The 21987-nt window shown below is 45.9% G+C and overlaps 2 protein-coding genes across 4 annotated transcripts in view; one reads left to right on the top strand and one right to left on the bottom strand.

Moving 5' to 3' along the window:
- The window catches only part of mettl15 (methyltransferase like 15), a 97856-nt gene extending 80040 nt beyond the window's left edge, over positions 1-17816 (bottom strand). Inside the window, exons 1-2 of one of the 2 annotated variants that reach the window (XM_012819399.3) lie at positions 17708-17816; positions 16468-16758 (exon numbers count right to left, since the gene is read on the bottom strand). In XM_012819399.3, coding sequence (XP_012674853.1) covers positions 16468-16737 — 270 coding nt within the window. In that variant the 5' untranslated portion in view covers positions 16738-16758; positions 17708-17816. Of the gene's footprint in view, positions 1-16467; positions 16759-17413; positions 17639-17707 lie in introns of those variants that run through there. The other variant, XM_031587066.2, reaches the window with a different exon arrangement.
- A 19-nt stretch (positions 17817-17835) lies between these two features.
- Positions 17836-21987, top strand: part of kif18a (kinesin family member 18A) — a 30871-nt gene continuing 26719 nt past the window's right edge. For both annotated transcript variants that reach the window (XM_012819447.3, XM_012819448.3), the window contains exons 1-5: positions 17836-17981; positions 18653-19009; positions 20620-20777; positions 20950-21054; positions 21502-21612. In XM_012819447.3, the coding sequence (XP_012674901.1) occupies positions 18691-19009; positions 20620-20777; positions 20950-21054; positions 21502-21612 (693 nt within the window). In that variant the 5' untranslated portion in view covers positions 17836-17981; positions 18653-18690. The remainder of the gene's footprint in view (positions 17982-18652; positions 19010-20619; positions 20778-20949; positions 21055-21501; positions 21613-21987) is intronic.

Consider the following 21987-nt stretch of genomic DNA (forward strand, 5'->3'; position numbering starts at 1 on the left):
ATGTCGTCGTCCCCCCCCCCCCCGGTTCTGGCCCCGCTCTGGAGCACACGTGTTCAGAGCAGCTCTCTGTCATTACAGACCGAATGGAGCCCGTTCCAATTAGCTCAATCAGTGCTGAGCTCGGCCACATACTCACTCACTCAGTCTCACTGAGTCATCCGCAGAAAAAAACACTGTCTGCTTTCTCTCCTCTCTCTCTCTCTCTCTCTCTCTCACATTTTCTCCCCCTCTTTCTCCCTCACTGCAGCTCCTCGCTCTCTCTCTCTATCCTACTTTCTCTCTCACACAGACACCCCAAGCCTGTCTCTCTTGCCCCCCCCTCACCCCCCTCTCTAACTGTCCCCCTCTCTCTAACTCTTTCTCTCTTTCTCTCTCTCTCTCTCTCTAACTCTTTCTATCTCCCTGTCTAACTGTCGGGCCTCACCCTAACTCTTTCTCTATCCCCCTTTTCTTGATGCTGCCATTTGAGAGAGAAGAGATGTCTGTGACCAGTGATGCAGTGAAGAGACAGTGACTCAAGACAAGAAGGTGGGAGTGAGAGAGAGAACAATAGATGGAGAGAGAACATGCAAGAGAGAGAGAGAGTGAGGGAGAGAAACATAGATGGAGAGAGAACATGTAAAGAGAGAGAGAGTGAGGGAGAGAAAAATATATGGAGAGAGAACATGCAAGAGAGAGAAGAATATATGGAGAGAGAACATGTAAAGAGAGAGAGGGGGGAGGGAGAGAGAAAGGGAGAGAGACAGAGAACAGAATATTTAGAGAGAGAGTTATTTGGAGGAAAGGTGAGAAAGTGAGAGAGAGAGAGAGATGGAGGGAGGAAGAGAGAACGAGAAAGCGAGATGGAGAGACAGCGAGCAAAGACAGAGAGGGAGATGGACATGGACGCAGACTTGAAGATTTAGGAGAAAAGAGTTGGAGGGAGGAAGAGGGAGGAGAAAAAAGTGAGAGAGAGAGTGAGAGTGTGTGTGTGTGTGTGTCTGTGTGTGTGTGTGTGTGTGAGAGAGACAGAGAGAGCGAAACGGAGATGTCCGGCTGACCTTCTGTGAAGTGACTGTGTTTCCTGCTTATTGACACCTCTGCTCCTCACGCCAGATCAATGGTGACGATGGAGGAAAAAGGCTTGAGGAAGGAGAGGAGGGAAAGATTTTCTCCACTCGGCTGAAAGGTTATGGCCGTGGCCATCGCAAGAGGCTCAATAAGATTTCTCTCTTTTTCTCGCTCAGGTCGACTTGACTGAACTGAGCTGGGCCAAACACAGGAAAGGATGAAGAAGTGAAATAACAATGACAATGGTAGATACTGAACAGTCACATACACAGCTTCATACACTCTGCTGTGCCCTAAAACAAACCAAGCCAAACACCGATGCTGTCTCCAAAAACACACACACACACAAAAACGCACAAACACAAGAACAGCTTCACACACTCTGCTGTGCCCTTCAACCTGTTCTCTCTGTTAAACAGTAAACAAACCAAACCAAACACTTATCAGACACCGATGCTGTCTCCAAACACACAGACACAGACACACACACACACACACACAAACACACACAGTCCCCACTGTTTGTCCCTACGCTTCTTTTCTGCGGAAAGCCTCATTATGGAAATAAGCCGCAATAAATGATGGGGTATGATGACTCGGATGAGGCGGCGCCTGCGGACTCAGGCCTTTCATATGCAGACCCTACCAAGGACACGCCTGAGCGGTGAGTCATCCACCTTCCCAGCTGTCCATGGGGCACCAGCCTCATCTGCATGCCTCCGCACTCACTTGCTCACTCGCTCGCCCGCTCACTCGGTCACGCACGCTGGGCACCAATGTAAATATTGTAATAAAAGCCTCTGTAATAACTTGGCTCCCGTGTCTTGAAGAAGAGGCAAGAGAGAGAAAGAAGGAACAAATGATTTATTGATTTTTAATTTTTTTTGTCTTCTACGCCACTTTTTGCAATATTGTTCAACGTTGAAGTGGAGGTGCTCCAATAAACGTTATTAAAACAACATTTCAGGTGCCGCATCTCACGCCGTTACTCAACCAACACCCCCCCCCCCCCCCCCCCCCCCACCCCCTAGGTTCATTTGTCTTTCCTTTCTCTCTCTCTCTCTCCATCTGTGATATGCAGTCTCCTTCCATGGCGTCGGTGTAGTTGGGGTATTGCGTCTGTATGTAAATTGTTGTCGTAGAAAGTTGCCCTATGCTACGTATATGACGGTTCAATAAAGTGGTTAATTTTCTCTTCGCCTTTTCTTTCTCTCCATCCATTTTTTCTTCATCCTCTCTCGTTGTTAGTAGTGTTAGAGTAACAAGAGTAGTGCTCTTCCTCCGTTGTCATGGCGCATCAGCATCAAAGTGGTGGGTGGTCAGGATGTGTGACGGAACTGTGACGTGACACGGGAGTCACAGAACTGTACTGTCTGCTGAGTGTGTGTGTGTGTGTGTGTGTGTGTGTGTGTGTGTGTGTGTGTGTGTGTGTGTGTGTGTGTTCTGTGTGATGAAGCTTTATAATGGTGCTTAGTGACATGATGACAGCAAAAAGTGTCAGAGGTGGTGTGTATGTGTGTCTTGAGATATGTGTGACATAGTAAGTGAAAGTGTGATGCAGCTTAGCGTGACAGAGTTAAGTAATGGTGTTGTGCGACATAACTTAAATACAGAATGACGCTGTATGAGAGAGATGTGTGTGTGTGTGTATATGTTGGGAGATGTGTGACGGATCAGTGTGTGCCTGTGCCGTGTGTCAGAGCTGCGTAAGAGAGCGTTTTTTTTCTCAGACTTCATGAGGAGGAAGACACAGCCCAACTTGTTACATTATTCAGGAAACTTGGGTAAACTCTGGGCCTCTAGTTTCCGCTCTCCTCCTCCTCCTCTTCCTCCTCCAGTCTTCTCATCTCTCCTCATCCCGCAGTCTCAGGCAGTGCAGCCAGTCGATCAGTGATCATTAAGAGCTTCTCCCACAGCGCTCCCACATTCCTCACACACACACACACACAAACACACAGACACACACTCACACTCACACACACACACACACACACACACACACACATTGAGCAGGTCCCAGAGTGTCTGATGTTTATGGTAGTTTTGGTGCAGTGTTTACATACAGTCACTCACAGAATTCACACACACACACACACACAGAGAGCAGCGGCTGTGGCTCTCTTTGCCAGCTGTTTGCCATACAGACACGCTGGACACAAACACAGACAAACACACATATACACAACCATGCACACACACAAACTTAACAACTTTGGTTAAGTTTCAAATTCAATTTGCGAATACTAGCATTACCCACTTATTTCTTCCTAAATGACTTAGACTATATATTCTGTACAATTACATGGTAAAATAAAATGTCAATACCCGTATGACATACGGTGGGTTTGAGACTGGGCAATGTTATCTCATCTAACTCATTCACTCACACACACACACACACACACACACACACACACACACACACACACACACACACACACAAACACACACTGCCCCATCCCTGGAGCGGGAGGCCCAGCCACCTGGCGTGGCGCAGCGCGAGTGTGTGAGCGAGCCGATCTGTGTGGCAGAGTCCTGAGTGCATTTGGCTAATGAAGTCACGGACTCGCTTTCACAATGCACCCCCCACCCGCCAATACACCAATTGTCTATTCATGAGAGAGAGAGAGAGAGAAAGAGAGAGAGAGATGAGAGGGGAGGAGAGGGTAAGACAGAAGAAGAGAAAGAGAATAAAAAAGAGAGGGTGTGTGTGAGTGTGAGAGAGAGAGATAGAGAGAGAGAGAGAGAGACTCATGTGGCCAGTGATAACCTCAGCCTAAACTTGCAGCCTTGCGAGGCAAGGCCTTAATATGTGGCTGTCAATCAGCAGCGTGTCTCTACTGCCTGCGTGTGTAATTACAGCTATCAATTATTAATCTGCCTCCACTGACTGTGGAACACACTCCTCCACTAGGGGTGAGGGGAGGGAAGGAGGGGAGGACAAATGAGAGGGAGGAGAGAGGGTTCAAGAAGGTGAGAGAGCGAGGGGAGACAGGAGTAGAGAGAAGCCATAGAAGAGGAAGGAGAGGTAGGAAAGGAGAGAGGAGAGGAAAGAGAGGAGAAGATAGACAGAGGAGAGATGAGGTGAGAGGGAGAGGGAGGGGGAGAGGAGACAAGGAGAGATAGCCTCCAACTTATACAGAACGCTGCTGCCCGTACACTCATCAGAACTAAAAAATATGAGCACATCTCACCTGTACTTGCCTCTCTGCATTGGCTCCCTGTCAAAAGTAGAATTGATTTCAAAGTACTCCTGCTAACATACAAAGCCCTAAATGACCTGGCTCCAAACTACCTTAAGGAACTAGTTGTCCCCTACTGCCCTCTAAGACCGCTCCGTTCCCAGAGTGCAGGCCTTCTCGTAGTTCCAAGAATATCAAAAACCACAGTAGGAGGCAGAGCCTTTAGCTACCGAGCCCCCTTTCTCTGGAACAATCTCCCTGCCTCCATTCGAGATGCAGACACCCTACCGAAATTCAAATCGAGACTAAAGACATTCCTCTTCAGTACATCCTATAGCCATAAGTAATTGCGTCAACTAAGCCTAACCTTAACTAAAAATACGTAGCACATACACACGTAGGGTACACACCCGCTCTGCCCCTGATCGTCTTGGGTGGGCCTAGGGGCTGAGCAGGGGGGAGAGACAACAAGGCCAATCCCGGCATGGAGGTTGCCCTGCCCATTCTGGTGGCGCGCCTCTCATCTCTCACTCCTGTGATGCTTTTCCATAGGGCCACTTGGTGGATCCCCCACCAAGTCAACGGGAAGGTAAATACAAGGTAAATTACAAGGTAAAACAGTTCACCAAACTGTTAGGAAAGGCAAATTAGCCACAGATTAGCCAACCGAAAATTGAATTTCGCCCGAAATAGCAACCGCTAGCAGACTCAAAAAACATATGCAACTAAATATTTTACCCTATTACATAAACCAAACAAATCTAAACAGATGTAATACCCCCCCAATCAACTAAACTGGACTAAAATAAAAAATAAAAAATATATACTAAATAATATTCCCTTACACCTAGCCAGGCAGCCTCTCTCCCTCACTCTCTTGCTCTCTCCCTCTCTCTCTCTCCCTCTCCCTCTCCTCTCATATCACATTGCTAATGCTTATAATAATACTGATAAAATGGCCATATTGCCTACTGTAAATCTACTACCCAAAGGTATCTCCTTATCTGTTTCTGAAATAAATGTCTACTAACAAAAATGTTCTCTCTCCCTTGTAGCATGTTCCAATTGCTGATGGAAGTGGAAACATTGCTCCTCACCCCCACTACTCCTCAACTACGCATATGGACAGCCAAACTCTACCCACTCACTCTGTTCTTTTTCTTTCTCTCCTAATCCAGACTATCTTCGCTATGGGACGCTGCTGTAGTCTCTCCACCCGGTCTACCCGTAGAAACCCTCGGCCAATTGCACCCACCGCCACCGCACTGCCGTACACTTACCCTACCTCATACCCTATGCTAGCACTTATATACAATATATATTATTGCCACCATCAACCTGTTTCTCTGCTCCTACTCCCCTTACCCCTGTAACAGTAAACCTTTGAGCACAGTGTATACCCACTAAACTGGTCTTGTTTGTATCATGTATTTACCACTGGATGTCTGTATATATATTATGTACATCTACCAAATGCAGGCTATGTACAACACCTGTTGTTTCCCTTCCCCTTCTGCCACACAACCCTCCCCCTTCCCCCCTTCCTATCTCCACCCGGCCGACCTCAAGCAGATGGGTTCCCCCTTATGTGCCGTGGTTCTGCTTAAGGTTCCTTCCTGACTAACAGGGAGTTTTTTCTTGCCCGTGTTGCCATTGTGCTTGCACTAAGGGGGTTTCAGGCTCTGGGCTCTGTAAAGCGCCTAGAGACAATTGTATTGTTATGGCGCTATATAAATAAAATTGAATTGAATTGAATAGAAGAGAGTGCGAAGAGAGGAGAACTGTAAAGGAGGAGGAGACAGGAAGAAGAAGATAATGGGGAAAACAGAGAAGAGAGGAGAGAAGAGTGGCGAGGATCGGTGGGTACACAAATGCAGCAGGAGAGGAGAGGAGAGGAGAGAGGAATAAAAGAAAGAAATACAGGTAGGGGAAGGGAGAAAAGACAAAGGGAGAGGAGAGGGGAAGGAGAGGAGAGTGGAAGGAGAGAAGAGTGCCAAGAGAGAAGAGAAGAAGATGACTGCAGGTTGTGTGACACACTAGAAATCGAGCATATCTGAAAACCGTGCTTTCAAATAAACACACACACACACACACACACACACACAAAAGCACACGCACACACACACACAAACGCACACGCACACACACGCACACACACTCGCACACGCTCCCATCGACGTCTCAGCAATAAAAGCTGGGGGCGACAGTCTTAGCTAACTAAGAGGAATCAATGTTCCCTCTCACTGCTCATCAAATAACATTGCGCACAAAACATGAAATAAGAATCCGCTCGCGACTGCTGTTCAAACTGCACCCAGACACAAACTACTTGCTCTTACTGCGGCGTCGATAAAAGTTAACAACAAAAGCTCACTGCAGATGCCAAAGCGTGTGTGTGTGTGTTTGTGTGTGTTTGTGTGTGTGTTTGTGTAGACCATTTGTGCTCAGCTCTATCTGATTCGTTAGCAGTGTGCTGCTGAGGTGGGGGTGGGGGGGGTTATTCCGATGACATAAGCAGCAACCCCCCCCTTAGCCGTACACTGGGGGGTGGGGGTGGGGTGGGAGACGCGTTGGTGGATTCTCCCCTAGTTGCCGAGCTCATTATTCTTCACTGGAACACACACAAACACACACTGCTCACACACACACACACCTCCCTTCCTGACGACAGCCAGAGAAGAGAGGATTCCCCCATTCTCTTTCTCACACAGCCTCCCCCGCATCCCCCCCCCCCCCCTCGCCTCCCAATCGAGATATCATGTCCCTGTATCACTTGTTCACTGAAGGGTAGCCGTAGAGAGGACACACTGTCTCTACTGCATACATCTCTCTGTGTGTGTGTGTGCGTGTGTGTGTGTGTGTGTGTGTTTGGTTGTGTGTGTGTGTGTGTGTTTGTGGGGGATTCTAGCAGCCAATAAAATAAAACAGATAACTTCCCACGCGGGCATGTCTTCATTGGGTGTGGGCGGGAGGGCGAATGCCCGCCTGGAGGGGACGGTTCCGAGGGGGAGGTGAGGGGGCTGGCAGGCTGGTGGGGGCACTCCATCATTGGCTGCTAAGGCTCAGGGGGAGGCCGGGGGGGATCCATCAGGTGGTGGTGGGTGGACCTGCCACCAAGACAAAGCACTGCGCTCAGATGCTGGGGATTTGGGCGACACAAACCGACACACACACACACACACACACACACGCACACACGCACACACACACACACACACACACACACACACACACACACAGGTACGCACACATACACACAGTGGCAGTACATCTGTTAATGTTAGGAGTGGAGGAGGACATACCCTGTCTGTTTCTTGTCTCGGGAGAACACAGACAAGGGGCATCCCTGGGCTTATGACTGACAGGTAGCTTGTTTTATCATTCGTGTTGAAATTAATATATTTATTTATTTGTTTGTTTGTTTGTTTGTCTGTTTGTTTTGTTTGTCTGTTTGCAGCTGTTATGTCTCATCATGAGGAGGAGTGTGTGAGCAGCTCAGACATCTGCAACCCTGATTAACACACGCAGTGCGTGTTTGACTGCATGAATGTGTTAGTGTGTGTGCGTGTGTGTGTCTGTGTGCGTCGGCACCCTTGTTAAGACCTTTAAGTAATGCACAGTCATCCACCTGATGTCCCTCAGTGATCATGGCGTAGCTCTGACTCACAATGAGGGCTGCCCCATCACACACACACACACACACACACACACACACAGAAAAGGTCAAACAGCCTTCTCCTACAAAAGACACACACACTGATCGGAACCATACGCTAGCATTCACTAGCCTAGCGGAACCAGGCATATATTGCAGTAAAAGGCAGAGGACCACCAGAGGGGGAGTGGACTTGAAGATGCATAGGATATCATCGAGGATAAATAGGTTTGAGATTCCTAAGCCAATTCCACACCTCATGAAGTTCAAAGGAGCCATACTGATTCCAGACAGCAATGGAGAATGGTGTTCTGGTCAAGGTACAGAAAGGCTAAAGACGAAAAGCCGAGCTAAGATTTTTCTTCTAAAGGTTTGTCCATAATCCCCAGACAGAGTTCTCCTAGATGATGCTTCCTCAAACCTGTGTCGAGAGCAGGAGATAAAGAAGCGGAGATAAAGTACTGAACAGCCAATCAGAGTGATCGCTCTCACCGACAGGCTCCACTGCCGAATCAACATGCTCAATCGGTCAAAAAGCCGCCAACAGGGGTGCGACTAGCACCAAAGGTGTCGGGGCACACCGTGAACAATAGGCCCACAGATGCTCACAGACAGCCTGACGGCCACCCGCCGGTCTGGTGTGCCTGGTTCAGCCAGGAACATGCTAGAACACTGACATAATTACCTTCAAGAAAATTCTAGAACAGTGACATAATCACCTGTATGAAAATGAACAGTGACCTAATCAGCTGTAGGAAAATCATCATCATCATTGTTTATTCAGGGAGAATTGACTGAGCACAGGGCTCTTTTGCAGCAATGCCCTGATTGAGGCTACATAGTACAGAAGAACAATAAATAAACAAACCATAACAAAACAAAACAGACAAAATAAATTTTAAAAAAACACATTAAACAACGTAGTATAAAAAAAAAAAAAAATAACATAAAGTACAAAAAATTAAATCAGAGAATCATTTAAAACAACAGCATTGAGGCACATCCTTATTATCTAAAAGGCTCTTAAATTGGTTGACAGACAAATACTTGGTTAAATTCAACTCCACTTGAACAGTGTTCCATTTATGGGAAGCAAAGAACTTAAAAGCTATTAGTTTTTGTAAGGGGGATTTCAAGGGAGATGAGGCTCTGTGACCGTGTATTATGACAGATGGATTTTAATTTTAAAAGTGACATGAGATAATTAGGCAGTTTTCCCACTAAGGCTATAAACAAATAAAAGACAGTGTTTTTCCCTCCTGTCTGCTAGAGGGGACCAACCAACATTCTTGTATAAGTTACAGTGGTGGGTCCTGAAAGCGTCTCCTGTAACAAAGCGAATAGCACTATGGTAAACAGAGTCCAGGAGTTTTAAGGTAGAGGGTGCAGCATACATGTAAACAATGTCACCATAGTCAAGAACTGACTATGAAAATGCTGCGGCAATGTCAACCACCTGTTGGAGTCACACCTGTAGGAGTCGGCTCAAACCCACAAATTCAAACATGATACATTGTGAAGGTCCGTCCTTCAGTGAAGTGGCTGGTAGAACACGGTTCAACCATTAGACTGTTTTAGAGCAGGTTATCAGGGTTTGTTTGGATTTCTTCCTTCCTCGCGCCTGTGTTCATCTGCTCGTGATCTGGAAACAGGCTGTCCTGACACCAAACAACGCTCTCGGTGTGATCTTGGCCGTGGGCTTTCAGAAACACACACACACACTCACTCACACTCGCACATACATACACAGCCTCACCCCTTTACCAAGACATAATACAAATACATAGCATTAAAGCTTTACCAAGTTATGCAAAACTCTCCCTCACACACACACACACACACCTCACCCCTTTCACCCCTCACTCATAATGCACATACATAGCCTCACAGCTTTCCCAACTTACATAAACCTCATAAACACACACACACACAGTCTAATTCCCTTAGCAACACGCACACATACATAGAATGACACACAGTGTCACACCTTCAGTAACACACCCACACAAAGATTTGCAATCAGTCCTTCAATCAGATACACAATCACACACACACAATCGCACACACACACACACACACACACACACACACACACACTGAGCCTAACACCTTCGGAGGACGGATTCCTCCCGCCCTCGCTCTGGTTTGAGAGGGAACCTCGCGCTTGCTCACCCTGTTGCAAAACCTCTCCCCATCTGTGCCGAGGAGCTTCTTTTCCACCGCCGCCGCCGCCGCCACCACACACACACACACACACACACAGACGCACGCATGCTAACACACGCGCGCACACACGCACGCACACACACAGGCACACACACACACACACACACGCATCCCACCCAGCATTCCCTATTTTACTCTGTGACTATTCAAACTAACACACACTCCCCAACACACACACACACACACAGCCCATTATTTAATTAGCCAAATGGTAGGACGGCATCCCAATGACTGAGATAATTAGGCTAAAGCGGTTACGGGTCTGGGCTAAACGGAGCCGCAATTCAAGGTGAATAGAATAATGTCCAGTTGTAGCAAATGTCATCTTTTCAGGGCTAATTTGGCGGGTAATGGGGCCGATCCAGTCTGGCCCATTTACGCAGTGGAATGCTGAGACGGGAGAGGCAGCTGGAGACACACACACGCTTGATCATACGCGCACACACACACACACACACACACACACACACACACACACACATGCTTCATCATGCACACACACACACACACACACACACACACACACGTGATCATGCACACACACAAACATGCTCGCTCATACACACATCATTTTTCAGTCGAATAAGGTTATTCATAAAATTAACAGCGCATATGAACACAATAGTTTCAAGTTACTCAGCCTTAGTCTAATAGCATGTACATCCAGAAATAACACAAGCTCACACAAAATACCAATTAACTAATTAAGCATCAAGCGCACAATAATTGTTCAAAAATAAAGGCTGTGTGTTTGAATACTAATTGCAGTTATTATACCAGTGCCCTCAAACTCAACCCTCGCTGTTCAGTAGCAGCCTGCGATGAACCACAGAGAAGGGCGGGGGTGTGAGGGGTAATCCTCCAAAACACACACACACACACACACACACACACACACACTCTCTCTTATGCCCCATATCCACCTGTGCAGTAAGCGAACAAAAGGTGTGTGTATATGTATGTGTTTGTGTGCGTGTGACGTGTGTGTGTGTGTGTGTGCAGCAATTGATGTGAGTGTGTGGGAGGTGAGGGGAGGCTGAAAGCCTGCATTTACCCACTTTGGCATAATTGCAGAATTTTTTTTTCTCTCTCTCTCTCTCTCTCTTTCTTTCTTTCTCTCACTCTCTCTCTCTCTTTCTCTCTCTCACACACAGAGAGCTCCAATCAGGCCCCTGAGAGCAGCCGGCGCTGCAGCGAGCCTGATTGCTGCACAATGGCCAATCAAAATATGAGTCTGACTCCCTTTCAGAGTGCGCGGGATGAGCCTGTGTTTGGCTAACAACCCTCATTGAGATGTCAGTGAAACCCTCACTTAGTGTGAGTAGGGGGGCGAGGGGGAGGGGGGAGGGGTTCCACTGTAACGCAAGAGAGGCGGGGAGATTGAGGGGAGAGACAGGGAATATGCAGGGTTCCCCCCGTGATTTCCATCTTACTTCCTACGTCTTAGGGGCGGAACAGGATGACCTGATGCTGAGCTCACAACCCTCGTGTTCCAGAGGTGGTGGGGGGGGGGGAGCATAGTGAGGACTTCTGCTGCTCCTTCTCTTTCACACACACGCACACGCGCACAGGCGCAGAAATTATGAAATTATGAAAAGACTGACCTCTTTGTGTGCATGTATATATATTTTTTTCTTTTTTGTCTGTCTGCCGATAGTTAAAATGTTGTCTTTGTAGTGGTGGTGATCATACACACTCACACACACTCAAATCAGAATACAGTATCTCCTGTAAAACCATGTGCTGCGGTCACGTTCACTTGGTTCCTATGAGTAGGCAGTAGAAGAGTCATTGACCTGAATGCTTACACATCCACTTACTTTCCCATTGGAATCGCGCTTACCAAAATTGGCCACTTGCCCTGATAAGAGTTAGAGAGCTGTAGAAGCCACTCGGCTGGTTGTTAGAGAGAGAGAGAGAGAGAGAGAGAGAGAGATAGAGAGAGAGAGAGAAGGAAAGAGAGAAGCACTATAGTTTTTTTTTGGCTAATTTTAGACAGGCACTTTGGCAGTCACCCGCGCACCAGTTGGCCCATGGGCGGTCCGGTGGTGAAGTTTTTCAGAGAGGTGCAAGTTTGCCTCCGGGCACCACTCACCGCTTGCCACGTTTCCACTGGCAACACCATCCACAGATCCATCTGCTGACTCAGCGCACTGACCCAACACCTGCCCCCCCCCCAACACACACACACACACACACACACACACACACACAAACTCTCTCACACACATACACCGATCCCCCAAAATGGCTGTGAACATGTCCGCAGGGCCTGGGAGGCCTTGGTCCCTCCCTCCCTCCCCCGCCCGCTCCACTGCGGTCCGGTCTTCCTCAGCAGAAGGGCCTTTGACTCATGCCCATCTGTCCGCGCTCACACGTTAGCGAAAGCCAAGCTCCTTCCAGCTAAGCTACTTCCCCCAAAACAGCGGCACAGGCGATGACTCGCACTAACCAAAAAAAAATGAACTATCCAAAGTTTGACAACAAACTTTGTTTTTTTTTCTCTTTCCCTGTTTGACAACTTAATGGCTGTGCAAGTCCACGTACGTGCAAGTGTGTGTGTAAGCTTGGCTCACGATCACAACGAGGCTATACATACAGGCTAATTAAATTAATAACCGTGTGGTTTAGATAGACGTGAGGACAGACAAGTTTCTACACAGATATTAATAATTGCATCGTTTCAGATCAAGAGGTGAAGTCTTCTGGTGAAGTTATATATACAAACCGTGAGAACAAATGGGCCCTGCGATGTTTGCACTCAAGGCTGCAGGGGTTTTTTGTTTTGTTTTGATCTGTTTTCCAAACACATTGATGTGTGAATCCACAGCAGGTAAGTGAGTGTGTGTGAGTGTGTGTGTGACTGTGAGTGAGTGTGTGTGTGTGTGTGTGTGTGTGTGTGAGAAGCACCTACACTGGCATGTGTGTTTGGCTTTTTGCTGCGCCTACACAACAGAAGCCCTCCTGTTTCAAAGACGCTCACCCTCTCCTTCAGCTCCATGGTCCGCTGGACTCTGAGCGTCTGCTCTCAGCCCTGCGCTGATCAGCCCTGCGCTGATGCTCTCTGTGCAGCTGCTGGGTGTAAACAGCTATTTGAGTGCACACATGGCACGGGGGCATGTCCTGACTGACAGCGAGAACCGCCCGACACTGTCACCACGGATTCAGTGATGGTGATAGGCAGGTCACCTCCAGGTCAAATTAGAACGTGTGGGACTGACGATCTCTCCCCTGTCCCCACTTACCGTCTCGTGCTGATCTATAATGCATGTGTAACCTACAGATCCAATTGAAATATATATCACGCATCTTACAGATATTTATTATTGGACGGTACATCCACAACAGCGCTGCTGGTTCTCAGTTGTCAAGGCAAAGGGGATAACCAACTTTGCCTCTAGGGGATGCAGCACAAGCTTCCTTTCAATAACGCCTTCCTGAAGTCAGTGCCAATAATAAATCACATAAACACACTGAAGAACTTTGAACATGAACTTTGCTTTGATTTATCGCTCTCTTTGAACCGATGCGAAACAGTGAGAAAAGATGTGTGATCAAAGACACGCCACTTCACAAAACATGGTACACATAATGATCACCAGTAATAACAAAAACACGACGGGAGCTGATGTTGTGTTACTATCGGTGCCGATTCCACTGGTGGCTCTTGAACTGAATTGCAACAACAAAATCAAGCTCTGATGGAGGCTGGGCATTTGGAGCATCTTCAGTATACCAAGCTATCATTATAAGAAAATACTCCCAAGGAAGATGAAAATGTTGAGCACATGGTTGACGATGACTCACCAGAATCCAAGACTGGAAGTCTGTTATTTGTATGAGCAGTTGAATGAGACGCCCTCATCAAAAGCCCAGAAATGCGGCCAGCATCCTTCGGCTGCTTTTACACTGCTCTGGTTGTGAGCAGAAGCTGGTGGGAGCTTTAGTGGCGGTGGGATAATGTATGACTACGGTGGGATAATGTATGACTATGGTGGGATAATGTATGAATAAGTTGGGATAATGTATGAATAAGTTGGGATAATGTATGACTACGGTGGGATAATGTATGAATAAGTTGGGATAATGTATGACTACGGTGGGATAATGTATGACTATGGTGGGATAATGTATGAATAAGTTGGGATAAGTTGGGATAATGTATGACTATGGCGGGATAATGTATGAATAAGTTGGGGTAATGTATGAATACGGTGGACGCACTGAAGCTCCCAACACATTCACACCGGACAGCGGTTCAAAAGGCCTGATTACTAACACAGACTCTAATCTGGTCAGACATGTCGCTGCACTTAAAACTGGCCCCCTGTGCTGTAAGTTAAGCTGGCAGGATAAAGTACCCAGCCAGTCTGTGCTGCAGCTAGCCTGAGGGGAAGACTACATTTGAGAGAAATGGCCAAAGGAGTTGTACTTCTTTAAAAGATAGAGGGAGGGAGACAGAGAGAGGGGGGGGGGGGGTGCAGGCAAGAAAGATGAAGAGCTAGATAGAGAGCAAAACAAACACAGAAAGAGAGGCTTTCACTTTTAAAAACACTTTTTCAAACAACTGATATCAGGTTCCTGAGCCACTCAAAATGACTGTACGTGCATGCTTACAGTTCAGGTCAGAAGTTTACATACACTTACACTTAAGGTTTCTCCTTTGGGGCAACTTCCAAACGTTTGAAGGTACCACATTCAGCAGGCTAAAGCTGGTACGCAAATGGATCTATCAGCAGGACAGTGATCGTAAGCAGACCTCCAAAACAGTAACAAAATGGCTTATGAACAACAAAGTTTTGGAGTGGAGATGACAAAGCCCTGATACTAATACAACAGAAAATTTGTTAGCTGAACTGAAAAATGGGTTCATGCAAGGAGGCCCACAAAGTGTTGAGCGAAGCTTGTGGAAGGCTACCCCAGGCGTTTGATTGAAGGTTCACAATTTAAAGGCAGTGCCACTAAATATTAACAAATTGTATGTAAACGTTTGACCCTCTAAGAATGTGATAAAATAAATAAAATAAGAATGTGATCAAATAAATAAAAGTTGAAAATAAAAATCCTCTTTACTATTATTCTGTAATTTCGCATCATCAAAATAAAGTAGTTAGCTGATCTGACAGAGGGGAAGTACATTGAAATGAAATGAAACTAAGTCTGAATGTATTCAGCCAGGGTGTATGTAAACTTCCGACCTCAGCTTTGGTAGAGTCTGCGAATGTAATACAATACACTTTTTGTCAAATTCAACGTCCTCTAGCTGTCCGTTCAGTGTGTGCACTAAAAAAAAACTTGTACACAGTCCTGGCACTGTAAACAGGGTTCCCACGCATTTTTCTATGACTTTTCAAAGACCCTAAATGAAGTGTCCAATACCTTTCACAACCTACTCGTACAACACTAAATTGTTTCCACAGGTTGGGCCTAATCATTAAATGAAATGAAACAACAACCGTTTCTATTCATTTTCTAATAAATTAGTTGGGCTTCGTCAATTCAAATGGAAACTGTATCACGCAGCAGAAATCCGCACAACAAAACATTATCCATGGAAGAGTACAATAACATAATACATTTCTTTAGACATACATACGACAAAATCAAATTTCATGACTTTTACAGTCATGGAAAATGAGATTTTAAAATTCCATGACATTTCCATGACCATGGGAGACCTGTGTAAACAGTAAACCAAGATATTCGCTTGGACTGAGCCATAAACAATTCCAGCCAATCAACACATTGCTTCAGGAGCACAGAAGGGAGGGGTGTAATTTGATTGGCTGTTGAGCTCAAATATCAACAAATCTTTCGCCAGAGTCGTGGACTCCATCGTTAACAGACAACAAGCTCACATGTATCCTCACAGAGAGCAAAGGGGAGGTAGGAAATTGACACACAAGGAAGCAAGAGGACGATGGACTCCTGGACTTTGTAACAAGATTAACTGATATAAGTACATCCCTCATACACTTCGTATCACTTCAATAAATACCATAAAGTTGAAAAATTACCCTTTATTCCACCTAGGAAATAAACAATGCCACCGTATCAATTTTTACTCCATGTGCACTGATGGGAGAAGAAATAACTTGGATGAACAGTTAGCTTGCCTCGACCTGACAGAATAAAAAAATTAACATTGGTTTTGGCCAGTCTGCTTCCACCAACAGCACACAATAAACAATGTTTATTGAAAAATCTATTAAAATACAGAGACTATTTTTTTTCTCCAAAACCATTTGGTAAACATAAAGGGAGAAATGGGAGAGCAAAGGAGAGAACATGAGAGAGCGCTGACAGAAAATCACGAAAGAGATGTAGAGAGAGAGAGAGAGTGAGAGCACTGACCTGCCCTGGTTGGACATCCAGGCTCTCCAGTACTTCTTTAACCATTACAGGTGTGTGCAGAGTCTGCTGGCCAGAGGTGGCGGACGAGGTGACAGCAGTCCTCTTTGGAGCAGTGGGTCCCAGGGGGGCCGAGCCGGAACACAGCCTCGCTAACAAGCACAACTTCCTCCAGCAGCGCAGGTGAGTCGCCAGGCGTCTGGGTGCCCGCCTGGCCTCTGTCCACAGACTTCCTGCCAGCCCCCACATGAGGCCATTACCAGGGAGACGCATCCAAACCCTGACCTGAATCTTCTGTGTAGAAGAACACATTGTTTTGAAAGACAGCCAGTAAAGATACCACACAGAGACTCCTGTTATTTACATGCAGATGCTTGTGGCCAGTTATGCAATTCTCATGGCTGTCTACACATGACAGACTGTATGCTGGTTGCCATATTTCGCAGAGTAACAGAGTAGGCTTACGGAGTACATAGAAGGCTTAGATTTAACAGATTCAGCCCTGGTTTCACATGAGTCGTGGTATGACTGCTTTTTATTAGACTATGTTTTGGAATTGACGCCTAGAATAAGAAAGGAACAGCAGATACCAGTGTTGCAGGTCTAAGAAACGGATAAGTTGAGAGTTAAGGGGTAGGAAGCCTATAAGCCAAGCAAGGGTGGTTGGGTGACAGGTCGTCTGCCTTTTGCTTCAAGAATGTGGCTAAACAGTTACGCTCCGTGCGAGGGGTACGTCGATTCTAATGCCTGTAATATACATTATTTTGGAAATCTTCCGTATCCACATTTATGCAAATCTCTTTGTGTCTCTGTAATCGTAATGAACAACATCTTTAAAATGCACCTTCTGACATAAGCATCACCTGAAAAGAGAGCAAGTTAGCTAGCAAGAAAACAACAATGGGGAATGTCCTATGCGATGTGTGTTTGGGAAAGCATGATCACTTACTAATATAAGAGGAATGTGACTTTATAAATACTGCACAGGGCACGTTGCGTAATTTAAGACTCCAAATTACTCTCTGTCACAAAGAGAAAGTGGTATTTTCTGCCTGACTTTAGCTGTGGTCAGGTACAGCCCATGATCAGGTACACCCCTAAATAAGCCCCACATGGAACAATAGATACATATATAGTGTTCCGCCTACAGACGGCAGCTAGCAAGTTTGCTAGCCTGTTCGACCGACGACAGTCTCTCAACAGATCACTTTGATATGTAACAAATACATGTTTATTATTTTACCGTTTTATTGCGTAAAAGCACAACGCGGATTAACCATTATGTTTAGCCGTTGCGGAACGATTCACATTTTCGAAATCCCCCACTCACAAACGTGTTCTGACGTCATGTGACGCAGCCGTGTCCTCGTCCAATCTGTTATTGCGACGGGAGGGTAGCTTGTGTTTGAAATTCTTCGCGCTGAGAACTTCCTCCTGTTCTCTGAATAGATTTATTTGTGGGTAAAATATAGGTGTTTACAGAGTTTGGTCACCCCGTGATTTTTCATTCTACCGAGGTATGATGATAACATTGTTTTGTCTATAATTATACTGTTGTTTGATGACTATATTATGAAACTGTAACGCTAAACTCGAGCCAGATCGTCTGGTCAACAGTTCTTCCACTGACGTGAGACCCTAAGTACTAGGCTAACTAGAAAAGCTAGCTACTATTAGTTATCCAAGTATAGCATGTAGCAAATCGTGTTGTTATGTCTTGTGCATCCATTTTGTGATTATTTTCGATGTGGTTGTGAGATTTCTTCATATAAATGTTGCATAGGTGGATAGTACGTGCGTCTGTTCTGCTAGATTGACAAATTGGCAACTCTACCCTAACGTTTCCACTGGATAGCTAATGTAAGCTAACTGTGTCAGTTAGCCAAGACTTGTGGACAAAGTGAAATGTCCAGTGACTTAATTGTCTTGTTAATTTTAAGTAGTTTTACTAAAAAAAGCTGCCTTCGTGATAGCTTTTAATGTATACCCTGCTAAATTAGGCGTTTGCACAGACTATTTCGCTGATTGGGTGTCATTTGCAGGTAACGTTAACTAACGAACAGCAGTTTTGTCTAACGTTAGACATTCTGCTCGGTTGCCGTGATCATAGATTGTTTTTACTGACATGGACTGATGAACTACTTACTTGCCTGCGTCTGAATAATCTCAGTTTATCTCTCTTTAACAGTTCACCTCACTTTATTCTGAAAGCTGCCACCAGTGAGAATGGGGGGGACCGAGGTGTGCAGCCACGTCAAGGTGGTTGTCCGTGTGCGGCCCCCGAATAACCGGGAGCAGTCTTCCGGCTTCAAGAGGGTGGTCCAGGTGCTGGACAGCCACATGCTCATCTTTGACCCCAAAGCAGAAGAGGTGACGTTTTTCCGCGGGCAGAAAATAGGCAACAGAGACGTCCGCAAAAGGGCAAACAAGGACCTCAAGTTTGTGTTCGATAACGTCTTCGGCGAGACCAGTGAGCAGATTGAAGTGTTCGAGAATACCACTAAAGGAATCGTGGACGGCGTCCTAAATGGTTACAACTGCACAGGTGAGAAGAGCGTGTTTTTACGTGGGCTTCACGGCAAGATATATGGCAATAGTATTGTATTACTCGCAATGTTGTCAAGGCTGACATTAACCTGCCAGTGTTCATCCAGAGGCTTTTAAGCCAACCGCAATAAAATATTCCTACTAAGGGACCTAATGGTTAAAAGCCTAAGATGACCTCTGCATAAAAGTGTTTTTCTTTTTATCCTGGACCCTGGAAGGTGAGTTCACCCTGTCCCTCTGACAGCTGAGCTGACAGAAAAGAGTGTGCTGACCTTTACCTGTGACAGATTGTTAAACACATTGCATGCAAATTCCCCAGGTCTTAATTTTTCCAGTTATGTTTGACAGAGACTTCATTTCTTCTGTAGATAGGGGTCATTACTGTGTTCCCTCCATCACTCTGCCATGCGCCTTCTCCTCATCTACGTACAGAGAGGTGTTTTGTGAATGACAGGCTCTTGCCGGTCTGTCTGCTTTTAATTTTATAGCATTATTTAAAAAAAGAAAAAGGATTAGAAGAAGAAAATGTTTATTTTTATTTTTTAAATTTTTTTTTTAATAACTTTCTAACCTCATGTTGTGTCAGCTTCAGACATGAAGCAGGTGAAGGTGAGGTGGCGAAGGTCTGTTGCACGTTTCTCTTGTGCGCTGTTAGTCTTCAAGCAATCAGCTGAGAACGTGAATTAATCTTTTCAAACAGCTCGCCAAGGTCACACCGCAGCTCTGGCATTCCCAGAGATTGACTACTGCTCAGAGGCATGGCAACAGGTTTGTTTGTTTGTGTGTGTGTGTGTGTGTGTGTGTGTGTGTGTGTGTGTGTGTGTGTGTGTGTGTGTGTGTGTGTGTGTGTGTGTGTGTGTGTGTGTGTGTGTGTGACGATGTACACGCTCTCCCTTCACTACAGTGTGTCCTTGTTAGAGTCGTGTCTAGTTTGCCATCAGCTATTGAACTGTGGTTAGATTCCCCTCTGTTCTATTTGGTCAAAGAGGCATCTATGTGTCGGTGATGATGATGGTGATGATTATCGCCTCTCATCAGTGGGGCATAACCAGACACACCTCTGTTTTATGTTGCCTTCGCAAGCCTGGGTGCACTGTTGTGTAATCTTAAAATGTGTATCACATTTAAGTGTTGTGGCACCTCTTCCAAATCTTCACTCAGATATTTGTTTCTGTTAAGATGCATTATTACACGGTGGTGTGGGTGTGACGTCAAATGAAGATTTGTATTTGAGCCCTTCTCCACTCTGTATTATGCAGAAAATAGCCCTTTTCCTGGTAACAGCTTCTCCTAGGAGTATTATACACCTCTCTGGGGAACACATTTGGTCAGCAACACCACTGTGTGTCTGTGTCTATCCCTGACTGGGAACCACAATGACTCAGAAGTTCCCAAATGTTCCACGGTCGCCATAACAGCAGACCTGCCTTGGCCAGACTGAAGGAAAGCAACATATTCCGTCCCACTTTGCTTCCTGCCCCTGAACAGGGCAACAGAACTGAAAGGATACATTAGTGCTTTAGTACTAGCAGGCTGACGGGAGAGGCATGTACTCAGGCTGTTGCCCCATTTACCCTCTAAGCTCCAGTTTCCTGACCCCTTCTGCAGTGTTTGCATATGGGGCCACGGGCGCTGGGAAGACCCACACCATGCTGGGATCCACGGATGACCCGGGTGTCATGTACCTGACCATGAAGGAGCTGTACAGCCGCATGGACCAGATGAAGGACGAGAAGGTGTTTGAGGTGGCCTTCTCCTACCTGGAGGTAATAGAATAAATATACACTCACATTCACATTCATTCTCACATGACTGTTCATCTCATGGGTGATTGGGATACTTTGTCAACTGTCTAACATTTGCGGGGGGGGGGGGGGTTGTTTGTTTTGCTTTGTTTTTTAATTGCTGTTTTTCTCATTCTTGACTGTGCCTGTGCAGGTGTATAATGAGCAGATCCGGGATCTAATGGCTAACTCAGGAGCACTGGCGGTTCGAGAGGACAACTGCAAAGGAGTTGTGGTACAGGGGCTCACAGTGCATCAGGTAAGGGTTGTGTGTGTGTGTGTGTGTGAGAGAGAGAGAGTGTGAGTGAGAGAGAGTGAGTTCAGGGCCCTCAGTAAGGGATTTTAGAGCTCCGGGGTCATAGGCTGATGGTCCCATCAAGGGAATGGAAATGAATTGTCATTTAGAAATGATCCATCATTATGGAGGTTATTTCATAAATGTGATGTGCCGTTTTGTGCTTGTGTGCACACGTTCTTTTTTGTACATGTGTGTGCCTGTAGAGGGTTGATGTTTGAAATCGCACCCTTGTAGTTCTTCAGTGCTTCTCCTTGCCTCTGACTCACTCTAGCATCAGCATGAGGATGCGTTACCGTGGACGCACAGCCTCTTTGAGATGAATGAGAGCTCTCTTTTTCTTCTATCTCTCTTTCTCTCTCCGTTTCTGTCTCTTTCTCTATCTCTGTCTCTGCCTCTCCTTCTTTGTAGCCTAAATCTGCAGAGCACATCTTAGAAGCGCTGGATTATGGCAACAAAAATAGAACCCAGCACCCCACAGAAATGAACGCCACCTCCTCGCGGTCTCATGCCGTCTTCCAGGTATACAAACACACACACACACACACACACACACACACACACACACACACACACACACACACACTGCCCCGAACTTTGCTCAGAGCACCATGACGTAGCAGTAAATATGACTGAACCTGAAGGGGTCATAAAAAGCCTCCCCATGTTAAACACATATTCCTGCTTACTTCTATTTAAGAATACTAGAATGCATGGAGATGCTCTAGGGTCAAACCGCCATATAGCCTACTATCACATAAAGACACTTGACTCACATGTACATCATGGCTGGATTTATGCAGTATGTTCAAATATATACATTTGGTCAGAACTTGACCATTTCATAATGAAGAAAATATGCATGTAAACTGATTAATGGTGTTTGTGTATAATGTT

This window comes from Clupea harengus, chromosome 20 (genome assembly GCF_900700415.2).
Source record: "Clupea harengus chromosome 20, Ch_v2.0.2, whole genome shotgun sequence".
NCBI lineage: Eukaryota > Metazoa > Chordata > Actinopteri > Clupeiformes > Clupeidae > Clupea > Clupea harengus.